This window comes from Copadichromis virginalis, linkage group LG7, assembly GCF_057382275.1.
Source record: "Copadichromis virginalis isolate Kocher_CV1m ecotype Utaka linkage group LG7, C_Virginalis_male_GT1.1, whole genome shotgun sequence".
NCBI lineage: Eukaryota > Metazoa > Chordata > Actinopteri > Cichliformes > Cichlidae > Copadichromis > Copadichromis virginalis.
In genome coordinates, this window is record NC_140624.1 from 49975228 (window position 1) to 49998316 (window position 23089).

Here is a 23089-nt window from a genome sequence, read left to right on the forward strand (position 1 = left end):
AGTCTCTTTTAGTAACTGCATAACATCCTGAATTAACAAACAATAAACAAGTGCTCTGCCTGTCATGCAGCCATACTAGGAATAAGATACAGCTGTTCATTGACTGCTTTTGTTTGGCTGTAAAGGTTCACTTGAAATAAGAACTTCTCTCTGTGGATCTATCTGCTGTCAACAGTTATAGCGACTACGTACAGTCATCCCGCTGTTCTGGCATCTGCAAAATAATCCAACATCTTTTTTTTTGAACAAGACTCACGCAACAAAACACTAAGCTCAGCTAAGCCACCAGCTGGCTGTAACAGAGTCAGCCCAAGCTCTTTACTCTCTCTGTAGCTTTTCCAAAGCGGTGTCTTTCTCTCAGACAAATTAAACTGAACTGTGATCACATCTTAAAAATGTTTAAATAATTCAAAACACAACACGATGAAATCGAGCTGAGAAACATTTCAATTACATGAGCTAGTAAAAGTGACACCTCAGGAAATTATAGCGAGCGTGGCTATCTGCGGCCTGTTACAGTAAACCTGATTACACCTCCATGTGTTTCTAACTCAAACCATTCTGATGGACAGAGGCCAGGTATTACGAATCCCCTTCAAACACAGATATTTCTGTGGAAGCATGCAACTTTCACTTCAGGGAAATGCTAAAAGAATCTTGCGGGGAATGATAGTCATTTAATTCCTATGTTATTATTCACAGATTTAACAGCTCATTACTTTAACTGTGAGGAAAAATCTGCTGAAAAACAAACTCTGCACTGCAAAAAAGCCATTCTACGTAAATGATGCCATAACAAGATGAAAAACTTATCTAAAGAAAAAACTGTTTTAAAGAACTAAGCTCCTGAAAGGTCAACCGATATCAAAATGTGTCTGAATTTTTGCTTTTGAATGCTAATATAGTTGGATAAAAATGGTGATGTATAAAACAGATTTTCTCTGTCTCTCTCAGTAATACTGCAGAACCTTCACCTCATACAAAAAAACAACAACAAACTATTAATAGAAATACAAATACATTCCTCTAAACTCAAAAGGGTAGAATGGATCTTTCAGATGATAAGTACCGAATTGCTGTATGAGTTTGGCTAATAAATAAATGCTGAATTCCAGCACATATTTACATGTATTTACAGTCATGCTTCTAGTGTAGCTCTAATAAACTTTGGTTTACACTGAAAAACACAATTACTCTGTATAGTTCCATGAAATGTTGTACCACTGCCGGGTTACACTTCCAAATGATGCTAATGTGCTGAAGTCAATTCAATTGGACCGCACTCGAAAGATAGTTTGCAGTGAGTAGGACTGAGTGAACGTAAACAACAGTGTCCGCAAATGATGATGAAAGATGTTTGTGGTGCTAGGAAACTCTAGATGTTTTACTAAAATCGAAACCCAGTAAAAAATTACCAGAAAAAAAGATCAAACGTGAAAACATAACTTGACTCTGAAGCAACATCGTCTTCCCTGTAATGCTAACTCTGCACAGTGTGCTGCAGATAGGGCTGATAAACATGTAAACATAGTGCAGAAGCTGCTCTGATAAACAAACTGTGTGTTGACGCCACCATTAAATTACTCCGGCGTCGGTTTTAGAATGACGTTCTTCAAAAATGAATACAATACACATCTAAATCAATGGATCTGTGACTGATTATATGAAGCCAGAGCAATATATCACATGGTTCTACATAACTACTAAACATCATGACATTAGCAACATTAGCAATTACTTCAAAAAACTGTTATACCTAAATTATTTAATTATTATTTATTTAATTTGTTTTGCTTTTTAACAACTGTAATACGGTTTTTGGGTGTCTTGCGTTTTTTGCCACGTGCTCTTATACAAACACAGGACTACAAGCGTTTGCCCTGGAACAACTTGTACTATTGCCCGTTTTCAAAAACTCCCAAAAAAGGTAGGGGGAAGTGGGACTATCCAAACTTGTCTTTTCTCCCAGGGTGCTGCCTCGATAGTGCAGCCAGAAAGCACGAAAAGAATTACTACTGTACCTGTGCTAGTCTCATATCACTGGAAAACACACTCAGTCATCACGCAAACGTTGTTCTAGGGAGCGATCAACGTTGAAAATCGTGCCTGGTCCAACTTCCTCAGATGTTTCTTCTCATGTGCTCCTCAGCCACAGCGCTGCAGTGTGAAAACAGCTACTGACTATTACGTGTAGGTGTTAAGTAGTCACTGTATTTTTTTCTGCTTTCAGCATATGTTCATGACAAGAAAAGAGTAATCAAATGGAGATGTGAGGAATGTGAGGTTAGCCCACTCGAGGCTTTCTGGTGTTTGTGTTATTTTTATGTTGCAGTGAAACTGAATTTTCCTTCCAGCGACTGCACATAGAAATTAGCCAACAATGGCTTACTCATGTTCTGATTATTGCTGGGCGCTGCGTGTAAATGTGCAAATAAAATGCACATTTATGGGGAGAAGAAGGTAAGATGAGGACAACGATAAAGGACAGCAAATTTAGGCGGGCTGGTATTATGTAGCTCCAAAACTAGTGTAATAAAGTCTGCAGAAAGGGACTGAGCCACTGACGGCGGCGGCAGTGATGATTATCGTTAAAATAAATGACATCTGACTTACAAATATTGAAATTCAGTAACAAATGAAAAAAATTCTCAACGGAAGGGGAAACATCTGTCGAAAACCACAAAACCTGAGGTCCCTCTTCCAAAATGTGTTATTAACATCGCGCGTTGCAGCTGTTTACAATTTAAAATGACTGGTATGGATGTGTGTTTTTACTGAGGTGGTGTCGAGCTGCTGTCCTTCAGGACTGACAAATTAGTTGCATATTATTTCCACTAATGGCAGAAGAAATTGCAGCTTCAAGTGGTCTAACGACAAATAACAAATGATCAAAAAGGACATCAAGGTGAAACATTCAAACTACTTTAATTATGTGATGAGCTTGTCAAGAAGTTCCTGTTTCACTGTAATAGGTATACAAACATCGTTTTAATGTATAGTGTGCTACAGTGTAATTTTTATAAACAACATCGGGGTATTTTAAAATAACATACTGAGTAAAACTCGAGCCAAGAAATGGGGCAGAAAAGCCACAGCATGAGGTGTACTTATCACCACATCCCTTAACCAAAGCAAAACCACAGCGTGACCAAAGCGTGACCACACTTCGGTTCTCTGCGGAATGAGCCAGATGCACGAATGAGCATCAGCCAAGAGAAACAAGAGCAGGCTTTAAAGAAACCAAAATGTCGAGCAAAAAATGGCTGATACGTGTTTTAGAGAAGGAAAAAAGTGCCTGTGATTTGCAAAATTAGGCTGAATGTGAAAACAGACCACACACAAAAGTCTTAAAGATCAGCTGACAGGTCATTACATGTAGAATGGATTATCATTTAGAAAAAACCCGTGCAAAATGCATTCTTTAACACCTGATTTATTCAAGCAAGAAAAAGGGAGATATTCAAAAAGATAATCAGCCAGTACATAAGAAATACTGATGAGAGCAATCAAATTTAAGTGTCCTCCATATGCTTTGACACGCTCTCCAATAACTGCTATAGTGTTTAAGTCTTTAAAAGAAGTGAAAATGCTCCACATGCTGTTGTTGAACTATTCAGCAAAATAAAATAAAAATAAAAAGTCTACAGGCTTAAGGACACATTTTAAATTATTTGAACTTTCGGGTGAGGCATGTTTTGTGTTACAGTTTTCTTTCAAATGGAAAATGCATGTAAGGAACCAAATCAAATTACAATCTGTCCAGTAATGCTGTAAATGTTGAAATAAGTCTGATCAGAATCGGGAAAGCATGTTTCTAATTATTCAAAGAAAGAAAATAAGAGAACAAAGGCAATGAACTAATAAAGGGAGCCTCCTAATTCCAAGTGTATTTAAAGATCATGTGTCATGAATGCTGATTTGAACCTTTAGCACATGACATTTTTTATATCAACAGCAACTGAATCAACACATAATCTATAATACTGATATAACAGTTTGGTGTTATGTGCTGAAGACAAAGGAGAGGAGAAAGGATGTTTGTTATTGCTGGTGCTTTACATCTGTCACTAAAGAATGCTCCTTAACACTAACATGTCCTCCCCTGCAATCACTATGATAACTTACACATGACTGTATCTACCTAAGCGCTAAGGAACGGGACCGGGACACTTCCTTTACCGTATAAGGCGCATCACTAAGCTGCTTACCCTAGGGTGAGCTATTAAATACAAATACATATCTATAATACTTGCATGGGACAGAGAAACAAAATAAAGTAGAGGTAATGATAACATTGGTGGAAAAAATTGATGCACAAAATACATTTACTGGGTTTTGGAAAATAAGCATTCAGACAATTGTATTTAAGTAAATATGTATTAAAATTCCTTGAATGACGAGGACAAGCCAACAGAACAGATAGGCTGTGTAGGTCACAAGGGGGCCCTACGAATAGGGAAGTAGGTTCAAAGCAAATGCAGTGATAGAATCAGCAACAAGAGGGACAGGATACAACCTACGAATATCAGGTTATCCACGGCAGATTTATTCAATGATCCCCAGCAATGATGATACAGCACACTAGCATTATCTACTTTGAAACACCAGATGATTAAACATGAGTCATCTACAAACAATAAAGTTATGCAGGGTCCAATGGGAGCAGTACGAGTCAAGGCACATAACTATGGTGACATGAGTGAAAAGACCTGTCCTCTAGTTCGTATGCTAAAAACATGCGCCAATAATGTTAAAGTGAGGAAACCTCACAAAGCAAGCAGGACATGCTACAGATTTCTTTCTTTCTTTTTTACCACTTTGTGGTTGAGGTAGACACACGCACCTACATGTCCTTCTAAATCGAGTTTCTTCTCCATAAAAAAAAGTACCCTGGAGGTCCTGGTTAGAGTGGCCCTCCAACTTGCTGAACATACTTCTATACTTTACGTCTCCGCGTTTCCACTAGGGTCCCAGTGACGTAAATTTTGTTATTGGATGGTAAGCATTAGAATTTAACCAACTGTGTATGTACCCAGGCAACGGACTTGAAGAGGACTTCAAAGAAGTATAACAGCAATGTCTGTGTCTGCAACAAAATATGGCTAAGAAAGCAGCTAAGAAACCCCCTGAGCGACCGTGGCTCAGGGGGTTGGGAAGCGTATCTGTAACCGGAAGGTTGCCGGTTCGATCCCCGGGCTCTCTGTCCTGGTCGTTGTGTCCTTGGGCAAGACACTTTACCCTACTGGTGTTGGCCAGAGGGGCCGATGGCGCGACATGGCAGCCTTGCTTCTGGGCAGGGCAGCTGTGGCTACAACCGTAGCTTGCCTCCACCAGTGAGTGAATGAATAGTGGCATTGTAAAGCGCTTTGGGTGCCTTGAAAAGCGCTATATAAATCCAATCCATTATTATTATTGAATAACAATCGCAGTGCAAGATTCTTCCTTGGGAAGCTGCTGAATGATGAAAAGGACCACCACAACAGGAACAAGGCCACCAAGTTAGTCAGCAGCGAAAACATGAAACAGGAAAGACCAGGGCTGGCTGATTAGCAGTGACTGAACTTTCACAATAAGGAGATTTTCCACTAATAAAGTGATTGTGGTTGGGACTGGAGGGGTGACACCAATAAAAATGTTAACGCATTTTGGACGATCATTCATATATGTGAGTGTCCTGCCCAGGTACTGTCTATATGTGAAAAACTCTTAATATTCGGCCGTCCACTATAAACCTGCCTCAGCTCAGTCAGGCAATGTGTGAACAGAGTGAATGAGAGTGAACAGGGCACAAGTATAAGTTACTGGGTTGACCATGCAAACTATGTGCAGTAAGGCTATTGTAGAGGCCCGGGTTTGAATCTGCCTCAAGGCCATTTACTGCATGTTTCATCCTCTCTGCTCTTACTCTCAGCTTTACTATCTAAATAAAAGATAAAATGGATTTGAATAAACTCCAAAGCAAGATCATATTGAATTTTAGAGACACAGAACTAATTGCTGTTGATATGTTGCATTTTTTATTTTTTCTGAGAAAAGTGTACGATTACCTGAATGTTGCTGTTAGAAACATTCTCTGTTGGGGTTATTAGTGTAGAGGATTTCTTAGCCTGCACATTTTTTAAATCTCGTTTAAACTATATGGATATAGTTTGTCTGACATCATCCTGTATCCCATGTGAAAGTGTGTCTTAAAATCAGTGGCATAGAGTCCCACGCAACACATCTAGCCAGTTTCTCAGACATGGATTGAAAATCATTTTTAGTCTCTAACCAGCCTTAATCCATGTCTGGGAAACTGAACAATATTGGTTTTTTTATGTATTTTTTTGGCTTTGATTTTTAATATCAAACCAAGAATTTTAAAGAACTCTTTTTCCAAAAGAGGATTATTTCAATGAAAATTACTCTTAATAGGGAAAAGCCTTTCTTTAAAACAACAAACATCAAGGTAATTTATCTCTGACAAATGACCAATGAGCTTCTTATGACGTCAGTTTGATGATGTCTACACCAAAACCTACTTTTATGATTTCCCAAATCATTATGTTTTTTTAACCATTATGCTTCAGTTCCTCCAAGGGGTGGAAACCATGATTTATAATTGAAGAGAAGAGAGGCGTTCTGGATATTCACTTTGCAGACATTGTCATCTGAAGGACTGAATGATGAACTTGTCCTCATGTAATGTTGTAGTTTCGTGATGACCTTATATAGATGTACAAATGTGCATTAACACCGCTTCTCTATACCTGACGCAGGTCGCACAGCTGGATAAAAATAATGGTGAGCGGGGGCAGTGTGAGGAGGTTATATGATATATTTCTCTACTCAAATCATTATGTTAAAACTGAATAAGATTAGCAGCATTGGCTCTTCTGGCCCACAACAGAAAAAAGATTTGTTTCAGTTCAAAAGAGAACTAAGTAATGAGCATAGTTGAATAAACAATGATGGATTTACAATTAGGTCTATACGCACAGAAAAGTCCATGCAGGTGCACCTAATCCCTCCTTTTCAAGAGTAATGTATTTACCAAAGTGGGACATGCACACAAGGAGATAATTCATCATAGCTGTAGATGAGCAAAAAGACCAGGCAACAGAGCCATGCACACAACAACCTACCGGGTACACTTTTAACTTTGTACAACATCTGGCAAAATTGAAATTATTTATTCTGAAAAGAAGAAGAACTGGCACTATTGTAAACTTTGAAAGCTGTAATGTTATAAAATCATAAAAGAATGTGTTTGTAACAGGGAACATCACGTTTTGACGATTCCTGTTGTTGAGTCTAAATAACAGACAACCAGCTTATAAGAGTGGCTATGAAGGAATATGTACAGATTGGATATTCTGGATCATTTCTAGGACTTCCATGCAACCTACAAGAAAAGAAATCATGGGCCATGAATGTGCTGTCAGACTTGGTGAGAAGGTAATTTGCTGGAAAAGAGAGACTTTTCCAGCAAATTACCGGTATAAATTAGAACTTATTTTATACATCAACAACACAATTTATTTCGCCAGCCAAGACCTAATTTTCTGTTCCGTATCAGGAATCAAAAGTGCGTTGGGTTTACCACAACTTGTAGTGTTATGACTGTGCTATTTTTTTTGTTATCATTGGCAAGCTCCGTTTCAAGCTTGTTAATCTAATAAAAGTTGCAACTGTGTTTTTAAAGTGCATTAAGTAAATCTGAAAATACATCAGTTTAATTAAGATTTTTTTAATTTTTACAATTACATTTTTTCCCCCGAAGTGACCATACCTAAAAACCAAAAATATTTTTTACTCGTTTTTTATATCCATGCCCTCTACAACCACCAAGAAACAAATTCAAACCACAATCACAAACAAGCCCCGACTTAAACCAAGTGGTTATTGTGTAACAATTTCAAATAAAGGTCTTCTGCCTTTGCAGATCTACTCAAACCAAAACAAAGTCTTAACCATCACTAAGTAAATCATGTTTATGCTGGAATAAAAAATTTTCAGTTTCAGTTTTTGAAGTTATTGTATAGCTAGCAAAGGTACCAGTTCAGCTGCTTATACTTAATTCTGGAGTACAGTTTGTTGGTTTTTGGAGCTTTGATTGAAATAAATTAGGAAATAAATGATAATTTATTTCTACCGCCTCACTGAATCAGACAACAAATTATTGGCTCACAAAGATCCAGCATTCAAACAGTCGACCCCAGAAACAAAAAAATAAATAAAAAGTTATAGTTACTAATCATTCATTTGATTTCACTTAATATAAAGCAGGGTTTAAATGAGATAGACTAGGAGCTTAACTGGGCAGCTGACTTCCTCCTCCTCTTAACATCTTTTTAATGTTCAACAGTGTGGGAGCTGTCACTGGAGAGCAAAAAAAAGCAAACAAGAATTCACAACATAGTGTGCATTAAAGCAGTCTGCTACACTTAACAGGCTTCATACCCACTTTCTGGCTCCTGATACAAAGCAGATGTTGATATCTTTTTCTCTGACAGGACATTATGCATCATTTCAGGCATTTGGTTTATTATTATGGAATATATCTAACCACACTCTCATGACTATGTCAGTCATAGAGATCATATATTCAGTACTTTTTAAAGGCAAGGGTTTATGACATTTTAATACCAGAGCTTGTGGTCAAATACCCATTTTACACTGTAAAATGGGTATTTGAGTTGTAGTTGAGGTAATACAATGTTTTAAATGATTCTCTCTCAGCTTTCCACTTTATTGATGGTGGTATATTTTTAGAGTTTTCATCAACTTGAAATTACAACTTGTTCCCCTAACTTTCTGATATTATTTAATTGAAAACATGCAAGTAAAGTTTCACTGATTGTGCACTGTGTGAAACTGAAATCTGTTGGGTTGATCTGGCTTGTTAACTTAAATAAATCACGTGTTACCCACTGACTTAATATAGGTTGTTCTTCTAACTTCCTCTTTTCTCTTACCTTAGTATCAAAATATGACAATATGGAGCTGGTTAAGGTAAATAATTTCAAGCATCTGAAATTATTGAAATCATTTTGAACCATCTTATCTATAGTTTTGCATCTACTGGTTTCACTGCCAGTGCTGATGAGAAACAGCTTGGACGTGTTTCATGCTCTTTCCTCATCAGAATCAGAATCAGAATCAGAATCAGAATGGGTTTATTGCCAGATGTTGAGGTTTACAACATTAGGAAATTGCTGCGGTGCTTCAGTGCAGACAATAAGAATTAAAGTGCTATGTAGAAAGAAAGATATGTGCATGAGATATACATGAGATATATACATGAGAATAAGAATTATGAGTGCTACGTAGAAAGATATATACATGAGTGCAGGTGGTGATCAGTGCCAAACATATATACATGAGAGTAAGAATTATGAGTGCTACGTAGAAAGATATATACATGAGTGCAGGTGGTGATCAGTGCCAGACATGAAATGATGCAGTGACACAGCGTAGGGTCATGTGTTAGTGGCGGGGACAGTCATGTGGTTATTGTTCATGTGTCCAACAGCAGAGGGGAAGAAACTGTTCTTATGGCGAGAGGTTCTGGTGCGAATGGACCGGAGCCTCCTGCCTGAGGGGAGCAGGTCAAACAGACTGTGTCCAGGGTGAGAAGGGTCAGCTGAGATCCGAGCTGCACGCCGCAGAGTCCTGGAGGTGTACAGGTCCTGCAGAGATGGGAGTCTGCAGCCAATCACCTTCTCAGCAGAGCGCACAACACGCTGCAGTCTCTGTTTGTCCCTGATAGTGGCTCCAGCGTACCACACGGTGATGGAGGAGGTGAGGATGGACTCGATGATTGCAGTGTAGAATTGCATCATCGTCCGTGTTGGCAGGTTGAATTTCTTCAGCTGCCTCAGGAAGTACATCCTCTGCTGGGCTTTCTTGATGACGGAGGTGATGGTGGGCTCCCACTTCAGGTCCTGGGTGATGGTGGTACCCAGGAAGCGGAATGAGTCCACAGAGGTGATGGGGGTGTCAGTCAGGATGATGGGGGGGAGTGGGGCTGTGTGCTTCCTGAAGTCCACAATAATCTCCACTGTCTTCTGGGCATTCAGCACCAGGTTGTTGTGGCTGCACCAAGACACCAGACGTTCAACCTCCCTCCTGTAGGCAGACTCATCCCCGTCAGAGATGAGCCCAATGACGGTGGTGTCATCTGCGAACTTGATTAGCTTGACAGACTGGTGGGTGGAGGTGCAGCAGTTGGTGTACAGGGAGAAGAGCAGAGGAGAAAGAACACAGCCCTGAGGGGAGCCGGTGCTGATGGTCCGGGAGTCCGAGACATTCTTTCCCAGCCTCACGTGCTGCTTCCTGTCCGTCAGGAAGTCAGTGATCCACCGGCAGATGGGATCAGGCACATTCATCTGGGAAAGCTTGCCTCGGAGATGGTCTGGAAGGATGGTGTTGAAGGCAGAGCTGAAGTCCACAAACAGGATCCTGGCGTAGGTTCCTGGGGAGTCCAGATGCTGCAGGATGAAGTGTAGGGCCATGTTGATGGCGTCGTCTACAGACCTGTTGGCTCTATATGCAAACTGCAGGGGGTCCAGGAGGGGGGCCGTGAGGGTCTTGAGATGGGAGAGAACTAGGCGCTCAAATGACTTCATGACCACAGATGTCAGAGCCACGGGTCTGTAGTCATTTAGTCCAGTGATCCTAGGTTTCTTGGGGACAGGGATTATGGTGGAGGACTTGAAGCAGGCAGGCACATGACATGCCTGCAGTGAGGAGTTGAAGATGCCAGAAAACACTGGGGCCAGCTCGTTTGCACAGTGTCTGAGGGTGGCAGGAGACACACCGTCTGGGCCGGGAGCTTTCCGAGCATTCAGACTCCTAAACTGCTTCCTCACATCTGCTTCATGAATATGAAGCAGATGTGAGATATGAAGCATACGACTCAATTTATTGTAATGCATTTTTGTTTTTGTTCAAAGACAAATAGCTTATTATGTTGTCATGCCTAAAAATATATAATATTTAAATATAAATATATAATATTTACGCCAAACCTAAAACTGTTTTGTGTTTCTGCTTTAATAATTTATAACGCGCCTCTTTTGGAACAAATGGAGAAAAAAAATAGAATAACAACAAAACAAGATGTGGTTGTGTGCTACAGTTCTCCAGTTTCTGGAATTTATCTTCCAAAATCCTTTTACTTGGACTTCTCTTTAGTTTCTGGTATCCATAAACGAGTAGGAAGACTTGATTAGTCCCACATAGTATACGATGGATGGGTTTGTAGGTAATAGAGAGACAACCCAAAACTAGGTGTAATGATTCTCAGCTAGCCTACTTTTTTTCTGTCTTATTCATCAGTTTTCCATCGCCGGATGTTCATTCCTTAGTCTCAGAATAATCACTGTGCAATTAATGCCTCATTATATTGTATCAATGTGTTGTTACAGATAGAAGACCGGTATGCAAAGACATTCAACTGTTGGAAAATTGAAGTAAAGACATATATCCAAAGGGCTCTACCCAATCAAATAGTTTACAATAGTGAATGTTTGCCTGCGGCTCAGTTGACTTTCATTTAGTAATATCCTAACACGGGGGCTTTTCTGAGTCACATTTTTTTCCATCATGGAAATTTCCTGAATGACACTACACATATGTTGTCTATAAATCTAGGTTCATTCTGTTTTTCAGTCCAAAACATTTACAACATCATAAGAACCATAGTAGCCCAGAAGAACAAAACATCATTTTACTAGGGTCTGCTAAACTGTGCTGCAATATATCCTTCATGGATCATTGGAGGGACAACAGTATGGAAACAATGCCCTGCAAAATGTATTTCTTGTGTTGAAAGCTATTTGAATTGGGAGACGGAACAGAAGTCCAAGTGAGAGGATTATTCCAAGGTGCAGAATAGATTTAAATATGATGTGAAAAACAGATTTAAAACCAAAGGAAACAAGGGAGACTTAAGGTCTTTTGGCCAAGCTGAATAATCAGGCTGAAGTGATCACTTCACTGGAGCTGAGCAGCACCCCCAGCTGTGCCCGAATATGACTTGGAATTACAGCATAAATCAGGAACTGATTTATGGTGTAGTGAGTAGACAATGCTTCTCATTCCTGTTGGCACATTTGTGCATTTCGTGATTCACTAAAATACAAGGAGTAATTGATACTTACAGGAAATGCAACCAAAAGAATCCAGAGAAGTTAACTGGAAATAAATGACTGGACATTTATAGGACACAAACAGCGCTGTTTGGATCAGCCAAGTGCATATGTCATGACTATGATGTCCCACTTGGGGGGGGGGTTAGACTCAGTTTTATTGCTGTGTAAGGCAGAGTTTCCCCGGACTTCCAAAGTTAACGACTACAAAAAGGAAGAAAAGGTAGAGGGAACACAAACTGCTAAGTACCACCAGAATTGTTTGGAAAAATAACAAAGCAACAATTACACATGCCCCACATCAATTATATGTAACTGTTACAGCTGTATAGTGGAACTAAAATCGCACTGCCTGTGTTCTGCTTCTTCTCCAGAGAAGCATTTCCTTTGCAGGCTAGGCAGGGTTGACATCATATAGACAATAAATCAAGCCAATGTTATAACTGTTTCTTGTACCTTCTTGTCACCCTAAGAAAAGTTATAAACAAAGATTATTAATGTGTCTCAATCCTATGATGTTTTACATACTGGACCTGGCTCTCTTCTTGGATTGTCAGAGAACTCACACTTCAGTATGGAAAAACATCTACAACCTGAATAAACGTATGAATACACGGTACAAAAACAATCAAACAACCTGCCTTTGTAGTTTGTGAATTGGCCTAAAATAGTGCAAGCTCAAAAGTTATACTCACTAAGAGCTTCTGTAAAGTATACATCTACTGGGCACTTATTAAGTACGTGTTGCCGATACTTGCCTTCAGAACTGCTTTAATTCTTCATCGTCCATATTCAATAAGTTTTGAAAACATCCCTCAGAAATATTGATCCAGCCTCATAGTTGCTGCACATCCATGATGCAACTCTCCCATTTTGCAACATTCCAAAGCTGCTCTGTTAAACTGAGATCTGGTGACTGTGTAGGGCATTTGAGTACAGTAAACTCAGTGCCATGTTCAAGAAACCAGTTTGAGATGATCTGCACTTTGTGACATAGTGTGTTATCCTGTTGGCAAGCAGCCATCAGAAGATTGTTATGCTGTGGTCATAAAGCGATGGACATGGTCATCAGGAAATTATCAAGTATGTTGTGGTCTTTAAATGATGCTCAAGAAAATATCCCCGGCACTATAACAACACAACTAGGTTCCTGAACAGGTGACACAAGGTAGGATTGATCCATCCATTCATGTTGTTTATACCAAATTCTGGTCTTACCATCTGAATGTTGCTGCAGAAATTGTTGTTGAATTCTGGAGAGGCTGTGTGAACTGTGACCTCAGTTTTCTGAGAGAAGACATACACTGATGGGAGTGTGGTCTTCTGCTGCTGCTTCAGAGATGCTTTTCTGCATATCTGTGTTGTGACATGAGTATTGGAGGTATTGTTGCCTTCCTGTTAGCTCGAAGCAGTCTGGCTATTCTCCTTTGACCTCTGGCATCATTAAGGTATTTTGCACAGATCTGCTGCTCCTTGGATAATTTCAGACCATTCTCTGTAAACTCTAGAGAAAACAGTACGTTGTCTTAACTGTGACTACAGGTCTAAATGCACTGAGTTGCTTCCATGTGATTGGCTGATTAGATATATGCATTAACAAGCAGTTGAGCAGATGCACACAATAACGTGACCATCGAGTGTATTTTTCCAATGACTATGTCTCACAAGACATTATTTTCAACTGCTCAGCAAGAACTGGAAGGCCTTTAAATTTGTAAGACTGATTCAAATAAAGCACGTTGCTTGATAATACTCCATGCAGTGTTCCAATAAATCAGAAATCAAGCTCAGCTCAAGCTAAGCCACAAAAAGAAAAATGACCTAATTTAGGAGAATTGATGTTTGAGCGTCAACAACTGTGGTTTCATAAAAAATACAGTATAACAGAAAACAGCACTGCTAAAAGAAACAAAAAACTTTGTCAACATAAACCCTGCTACTGGCAACAATTATGACATAAATTCTGGGTGTTACAATGTAACAACACAACAGGCAGAAGATGCTGCCAAACAAACACAAAGCTCAATGTATCATGTTAATCAAACCCTTGTCTGTTATTTTGTAAGGCTTTTATGTTGCAATCCTATGTATTTTTTATTCAAATGCAACTCTACACAGCTTTTCCTGCCTTAGCTTTAGTATGAGCCAAGCATATCAAACGCTATGACTAGAAATGCAGAATCCTAATTCAGTACAACCCATAATATTGAAATCTTAATGTGAAACAACTCAAACAGAAAGTGAGAGAAGATCAGACCAGAAGCGAAACTGAGAGATATATGTGCAGAGACAAATGAGCCCTGGTACCAATTCTCCTCTGGTCCTGTTTTCTCAGTATGATCAGTGGTGCATCAGTGTTGTGCATACAGTGCCACTGCATGAGGAAAAATAGGTCTATTTTTCTTTCTGGTAAAAAATTCACTGTAAAATGCAAATTAAAGCAATACAATAGCTTCAAAAAATATATTGTGATGACTGCCCTGAAAAAAATCTTCATTGAAAGCATATCACGTTGACTAAAAGCTAGTCATACACACTACTTCTTTGTAACTTCTGCAACACCTCTGCTCACAGCCTTGTGGACTGTAAATTTCTGTGGTACTGATGCCCATCTAGCAACACCTTTTACATAAACAGCTCTTTCAACAGTGTTTAGCAAACCAACAAAATGTTCCGAGATGTGCAGACACACTGATACTCTACAGAGTGCGTAATGAATGCCATAAGCCTTTATTTTCCTTTGGCAGCTGAATCCTGCCAACTTAAATGGTGCTTGGTTCCCTTTGAAGAATGTCTCATTCATGCCAAAGCATAATAGCACTCTGCGACTGTATTTTGAGAAAAATGCAGCATGCAGGTTCATGCTATCAAATGCCAATCACTCTAGTCTTTTTTCCTAATAATAATAACTCTCTAGCATTATATTCTAGCATTTTTTAAAAGACGCAGTGACAAAGTGCTCCACAGTTTGAATAAAACCACACATTAAAGATAAGCATACATATTCCAGCTACAGTCACACATTCATTTAACATAAATACTTCCATCCATATTCCTTAGGTGTATACCATGTTTAAAGTAATGGGAGAAAGTGTAAGGATAGGCTAACCTATACAAATTAGTTTTCAGCAGTCATTTCAAACACACGACTGATTTAGCCGACCTGATAGGCTGACGAAGGCTGTTCCAAAGTTCAGGAGCTACAACCTGAAAAGCATGATCACCTCTGGTTTTAAAATAAGAGTGTGGAACAGTTAAGAGACTGATCAGGCGATTGGAGAGGCCAATTACTGGAATAAGGTCTCAGTAGCGCTCATATACACACAGGGGCCAAGCCATGTAGGGCTTTATATGTTATTAATACTTTTTTTAAAAATTTATTTCTGAATTTCACTGAAAACCAGTGAAGGGCAGCAAGAAAAGCGGCGATGTGTGAGTGCCAGTTTGTTTTCATAAGCACTCGAGCTTGCTGCATTCACAACCAGCTAAAGATGGGCTTAGAAGGAATGGCCGATCTCCTTAGAGAAGCTGTCAGGGCCAAACCTGACAACCTCAGCTGACAGTGATTCACAGAGGTAGGAGCATCTGTTGAGGCTGTTGGGTTTAACAGAAATGTACAGCTGTGCATCATCAGCATAGAAATAGCTAGATATGTTTCTGAAGCTGTTAAGCAGATGATCTAGGGGTAACACATATAACCCTAATATTATGAGCAGTGATGACAGCAGCTACAGTTTCAGTTATTAATATGAACTCTGAAGTGTCTGTGTAAGTATGATAAAAACCGTTTGAGAGTAGTGCCAGAGATGCCAACCCAGCTTTGTAATGTTATTGGGAGTGGGATGATCAGTGGTGTCAAAAACTGACACCACCTTTATCCAAGTGCATCAGAATATCATTAGCAACTTCCAGTAAAGCTGTTTCAGTAGTGTGGTTTTGATTGGAATTTGTCAACGATACCATTTCCTTTAACCAGCTGAAGGTGCTGATGAGCGACAGTATTCTCAAGCCTTCTAGAAACGATTAGCAGTTAATAAATGGGCCTGTAAAATGTTATCTAAAACACTGAGATCTAGGGAGGTTTCTTTAAGCAGAGGGAAGATGCTGAGTGTTTTAAACTAATCTGGTGTGCAGCGAGATGAAAGGGTCTGATTTATAATAAAGAGAAGGCAGCAGTAAATGACAGGCAGAACCATCCATCCATTTCCTTCCGCTTATCGAATTCAAGGTCAGAAGGGGCTGGAGCATATCCCAGCTGACAAGAGGCAGGGTACGCTCTGGACAGGTCATCAATCTGTCACAGGGCTAACACGCAAAGACAGACAACCCGTCACGCCTCCAGTCAATTTAGATTGAACAATTAACCCAACCCTATGCATGTCTTTGAGAGGAACCTTGAGTACCCAGAGGAACCCACACAGACCTGTGTCAAACATGCAGACTCCACAAAGAAAGACCCAAGGCTAAATTCAAACCCAGGACCTTCTTGCTTGCTAACGACCACACCACCATGCTACTGCAGACTGGACTTCTTGAATAAATATGTAAATGATAACGTCAGCTGGGCAGGACGAATTGTACATGTGTGAGAATATATCAGTGAGCTGTCGTGGAAATCAGATTAAACTTGGGCAACGGGACAGGTTGAAAGAATCCAGACTTGAGCTAAAACCCGATGCCCCTAATCTTGCCAGCTAAGAAAACTTATAAATTCTTCACAGTCATCAGCAGACATGACAGGGAAAGCAGACTGAGCAGGATTAAGTAGTCTGTTAATGATGTTAAACAAGAACCTTGGACAGTGCAACTCATCTTATTCAGCAAATGAGATGCGAGTGGTTAGTAATTCCTTCGTGTGGATGTACTGAACATGAGATTGTGTTTATACATCCCCATTCAGCTATTCTATCCTCTTTCCTATGATGACTACAATGAACTTTGCTATCTGACCATTTTTGGCTGACAGACAGTTATCAGCTCACACTGTGCATGCGACCTGAAATGCACCCAGGACGCATTATCTTGGCTCTTAGCTAAAACAACTTTTCTTCTTTAAGTAAACATTGTGGGAAACAACTGTGGCTGCAGCCAATAACCGTAAACCAACATCGTTATGTTAAGAGTGTGTTTGAGATTTGGAGATCAAACAGGATGTTACTGTGTGCTTGAACCGCGGCCAGCAGTTTGTCAAGTGATGCAAAAATGGACCTCTCTAAAGTCTGTGAAATGTGGAGGAGACATCCAAAAGGCTGCCATTTCTTTACTTCTCAATGTTCTTTCCCAAAAGCACATACAGCGATAGAGGCGTCTATAACTCAAGCTCACTGACAAAATGTTTGAAATTACTTCCCTAAATAGGTCGTATGATTTTGCTTCCAAAGCTGCAGCACACCCACATTGTGAGCTCGAATCAAAACATAGAGCATTACCAAGCAAAGTGGTGTTTGAGCATTTAGTATCTGTCCAAGCCAAAATTAAATAAATTCTCAAGCATATATCTTAAAGGAACACCCTAAGGAGGTTTGTGTGGGTGGCGGTGCAGTAGCACGTCTGTAGTTGCCGCTAATTAAATGATTCAGCTTTGTGGAAAACTTACTCACACCCATGATGAACACTAACGGCATTTATTACACTCGGCTGCTTACATGAAATCTGCCCTGTCTCTTACACATTTTTAATATGACCATCTCTTTAAAGTATGTAGTGACGAGTATTTTTTTTATTATGCCTGTGAGGCACCCCTCGCAGTGAAGACAGATTAACTTAATCCAAAGCCTCTGACAGAAGTTTTGCTGCGGGGCATAGCTGTGTCCACTATGCCTGTGAACTGTCATAATTAGAGGCAGTCTCTGAGCACAGACAAGGCCAGTCTAAAGGCTTGTGTATGCCTATGATCCCTTTAATTCACAAAGGATGATAAGGTGGAGAATCCACATCTGTCACAGGAAAACTCTTCAGAGCATAAATACATGCCTACAAGCGCAGATATGATAACTTTTATAAACAGTAGATAAAATGAAGAAGACGTTTAATTATTATTAGCCCCAGGCAGTGACAGCTTACGCAGTCTTCATTTACCATTCAGTACTTCATAAAAAGAGAACTGCACCCACTGTCTACCAAATCAAAAACTTTTTATATGTCACATTAACAAATCCGAATCTGACATCATGCTGAGCTACGTGCATTGGCGCAGATTATAATTATAACCCTTTCACTCAAACATTCCCACAATCACAACTGCATAGAAGTATAAATCACTCCGCTGACAGTCTCTGCTGTACCTGTAACACGTCGTAACCTCTCCCGTTGACTTCACGCAGGGGTACTTTGTGGTAGAAATATTATTTTCCGAGCATTTCTCACTGCGGATGAAACATTTCGAAAGTAAAGTCATAATTTCATTGCACATAAACTGCAAGGACCTTTCAAGTTATTTTGGGTTCACATACACACACAATTTTACCCGTCAGTGGCATCCTCTTCTTGGTAGGACCAAAGCAAACCTCCTGAGAAGCACATGCAGGTGACGGTGAGCAGAAGAAGACTCCCGTTGTGTTTTAGCAGCATCTCCTCGGTCCGGTCACCTGGCGTCTGTTGACAGTCCGCACTTTTAGGGGTAATCTCCTCACTGTCGCAACTTCACACACACACACACGCCACACACACACATACACACCAACACACAAACACACAGTGAAGCGCAGAGAAACCCACCCACTCACCCAGCGCTTGTCGGTGTATAACCGCTGCTCATTCTTGATGTGCCACTGCAGGACCTGAACTCACTTTAACTTCCGCTGCTTCTATAATTAAAGAAGTTACGTTTTAAGACTAATTTAAAGTCTTTTAATTCTCCAAAATGTGTTTTAATTAAAGTAGAAGTAGTTTGTGCACCGAGGTAAACCTCTTGTAAATAGTGTCTCCTCGGTTAAATGTTGAACATTGACTGGCAAAACCCTAAACTCATTCAACACTTTAGAGCGCGCAGGCAAATGCACGTGCGCAAACACGCGCTCCGGAGCTACTGAGCGTTTTGAGCTTTGCTGCCACCACGCGGCTGTAAATAAAATAACACCTAATTAGTGTTCATCAGTTCAGTCACTTTAGGTAGGTGCACCTAATGTAGTATGTCTCTGTTCTCCTAATGTTATAAAGTTTTAACTGTAAACCTTCGTGATATTGTTTTTCTTTTAACTTTTATTTCACCCCATTTTGCCTTCAGACTTGTCTTAATTACTTGAGAATCTAGAAATTGTAATCCATGTTGAAATGATAGCATCACACAGTTGCAGCAGATGTTTTTAGTGAATAATCAATTACATTTTATTTATATAGCACCAAATCACAACAACAATCACCTCAAGGTGCTTCATTATTGTAAGGTAGAGACCTTAAAATAACACAGAGAAAACCTCGACTGTTGAACGACCCTTTTTGAGGAAAGAATTGGCAACATTGTGAAGGAAAAACTCCCTTTTAGCAGGAAGAAACCCAGGGCAGCCTGTCCTGAGCAACCTCCTAGTGTGCCTAAAAGGTGGTCCAACTGTAAATAATGTCCTGTCTATCAGAAGATGAGCTTCAATATCTGAAGAAAAGTGCGTGTCCGTGATGCAAATTTCCCATTGCACCACATCTCAAAAATAGATGAGTTGGACCGAGACTATTGGCTGTCACGTTCAAGAAACCAGTTTGAGATGATTTGAGCGTTGTGACATGCCGTGTTATCCTGTTGGAAATGGCATTTTGTGAAAAATGCTGCAAAACAAACAAAGCTACACTAACTTTGTGTTTTTGAAATGTTGCTTTAAAATCCTGGGTAGCTTTGTCCTGGATAAACAGGTTAGCTTACAGTACTGTGGTGAATTCACAGTAAAGCACTGTGTTGGACTGATAATACAGTGGCTGTGTTTAGGTTATAGGAAGTGTTGCAGAGATGAATCTCCATTTAAGCTGATGATGATTAGATTAATTAACTGAATTCCAACTTTATACCAACTGCATACTGTCAGGTATAAGACAGGATAAACAGTATACTGTCAGTGTAGAGGATGGACTTCAGCCAAGATAGCTGTGAAACTGTATACATCTTGCTAAATTCAGTTGTGTAAATCCAGAAAGAGCCGCAGGTCAGCTGATCATAGCCTGTACACTAAGAAAATCTATTGATGCTCATGTTAGAAATTATTGTGAGCTGTGATTCTTCTCCCTACGCTGAGCCGCTACACAGAATCCCACTGTAACCCCTGACTGTACTCGTTTTATTGCTTAGGTGTGAAGGTAAAGTGACCATCTACAATGTAGGCAACAATGTAGATGGTGACTTATAACTGAAATCAGACAGCTATTTTTAAAAAATCCCCTTTCATCGCATGTATCATGCATAGGAATTTCAAGATTTGTATTTATTTATTTATTTTGGGGATCACGGTGGGCCCCCTGGACCACAAATGCAAGCCCTGACTTTTTGTCGTAAACACTATAAATATGAATTTCAGAAATGTTTTTATGTTGCTTATGCCAAATCCTGACCCCACCATCTGAATGTCACAGCAAAAATGAAAACTCACCAGGCCACGTAACATTTTTCCTGTCTTGAACTTCCCATTTTGGTGAGCCTGAGTGAACTGTAGCCTCAGTTTCCTGTCCTTTAATGACAGAAGTGGGAACCAGTGTGGTCTTCTGCTGCCATACAGTAACACATCTGCTTCAAGCTTCAGTATGTTTTTTGTGGAGAGATGCTCTTCTGCAACTCTTGAGTTACTGATGCTTTCCTATCTATCCATGGTCTGGCCATGTGTACATGTCTAAATCTTTTGAGTTGATGCCATGTGATTGGCTAATTAAATATTTACATTAACAGGCAGTTTTACAGATGTGTAACTAATATAGTGGCCACTGAGCGTATATAGGTTTGTATTATGCATTAAGTAGTCGAACAATCCCCACAATGGGGGGATAGGTTAATTGAACAATCTAAATTGCCCATAGGTGTGAATGCGGGAGTGAATGTGAGTGCGACTGGTTGTCTGTCTCTGTGTGTTGGCCCTGCGACAGACTGGCGACCTGTCCAGGGTGTACCCCGCCGCTCACCCTATGACAGCTGGGATAGGCTCCAGCGCCCTCCACGACCCTGAAAAGGATAAGCGGAAGTGAATGGATGGATGGATGGATGGATGGATAGTCAAACAAGTCAGTAGCATTTGCCTAGCACTTAAACCCCCGCGGAGCCATCATTTTGCGTTTCCACCTTTAAAAGCCGGAGAGCAGTCAAATGCTGGAAGTGGAAGCTAAATTGGCTAGTCATTCATATGTATATTAGGTTGTTACCTAGGAATTCTGGAGGGAGGGGAGTGGGGGTGTGTGAGCTAAAAGCTGTGAACTTCCCTTTTGTGTTTCATCTTGATGCATTCTCAATCATCCAGGGAAATAAATCTCCAAAAGTCACCAACTTGGAGTGTTACAGTTTGCCATCTTAGGGAGAAATCAACACACATGGGTGTATTTCCTTTGTTGCTGAGATTTATTGATAAAAACAGTACAAAAAACCAACCATTTGTACACATATTTACAAATAATAATAAAAAGCGAGTGAGTACATTACAACATTTTCAGCAATCACTCACAATCCTGGCATCCATCACATCCACGCCACACTTTGTTTTGTTGTAAAGGGTGACAGTGTTTGGCTTCCTTTTGGTAGTGTTATCAGTCTGAACCACGCTGTGCATGCTGCTTGACCTTCCCATTGCTCACAATTTGAATTTGTTCACACTGCAGATGAGGAGACTGCTTCTCCACCGAAAAAGAGAGCTTGTTTGGGGACTGAGACAGCGAAAGATGGCACAGTGTGGCGTGAAGAACAGGTGGGGACCTGTCTCCCTTTCACCCCAATAGAAGGTTTTCTGTCTAAGAAGTTTTTGCGCAAGTGAAAGCGATGTGAAGAAATTGTCCGTGGTAACATTTCTGCCCTTGTCTAGGAATGGTTCCATCAGCCTCATTACTACATTTTCAGAAAGTCTCTCCCGAGTGGGACGATTGGGGTCCTTGCCAAGATATGGGAAGACATTGCAAATGTACTTGGATTTTAGGTCGCAAGCCACCCAAAACTTGATCCCAAACTTGTCAGGTTTACTTGCAATATACTGCAGGAAACAGCACCGAGTCTTTGATGGGAAAAGCTGTTCATCAACGGTGATATGTAGATCAGGGTTGTAGCACGTGATGCAGTTGGTGACAAATGATCCCCACACACTGGAAATTGCAGCGAACTTGTCAGTCTTTGCTCGATCACAGCGGGTGGACTTGTCATCAAAGCGTAGGTGTTGCATGATGTCTTGGAAGCGGTTTCGTGCCATAGTTCCAATTATCTGTGGGTTCCAATTATCCATCCAGCAGTCATTTACAGATGGAACCCTGTAAACCCCCCGCAAGATGACAATTGCAATAAATGCCATTAGTTCAGGGAGGTCCATGAACCAATGAACATGCTCCGTTTGCTGTGCATGTTGAATAGTCCATTCTTGAATGCTATGAAGCATGTCAAGAGTGATGAAACACAGGAAGCTCTGAAGGCGACTCGAGATACTTCTCCTGGCCTTAGCCGTTGGCTCTCCATCTGCAGCGTACGCTTCTATTGGGGTGAAAGGGAGACAGGTCCCCACATGTTCTTCACGCCACACTGTGCCATCTTTCGCTGTCTCAGTCCCCAAACAAGCTCTCTTTTTCGGTGGAGAAGCAGTCCCCTTATCTGCAGTGTGAACAAATTCAAATTGTGAGCAATGGGAAGGTCAAGCAGCATGCACAGCGTGGTTCAGATACAGTACAGTACAGTACAAATGGTTGGTTTTTTGTACTGTTTTTATCAATAAATCTCAGCAACAAAGGAAATACACCCATGTGTGTTGATTTCTCCCTAAGATGGCAAACTGAAACACTCCAAGTTGGTGACTTTT

General features: G+C 40.3%; 1 protein-coding gene across 2 annotated transcripts in view; it reads right to left on the reverse strand.

The window, feature by feature from the left end:
- ccbe1 (collagen and calcium binding EGF domains 1) overlaps positions 1 to 19087 on the reverse strand; it is a 51711-nt gene extending 32624 nt beyond the window's left edge. For both annotated transcript variants that reach the window (XM_085463954.1, XM_085463953.1), the window contains exons 1-3: positions 18860 to 19087; positions 18601 to 18728; positions 18419 to 18499 (exon numbers count right to left, since the gene is read on the reverse strand). In XM_085463954.1, coding sequence (XP_085320080.1) covers positions 18419 to 18499; positions 18601 to 18704 — 185 coding nt within the window. In that variant the 5' untranslated portion in view covers positions 18705 to 18728; positions 18860 to 19087. The remainder of the gene's footprint in view (positions 1 to 18418; positions 18500 to 18600; positions 18729 to 18859) is intronic.
- Between the last annotated feature and the right edge of the window lie 4002 nt (positions 19088 to 23089).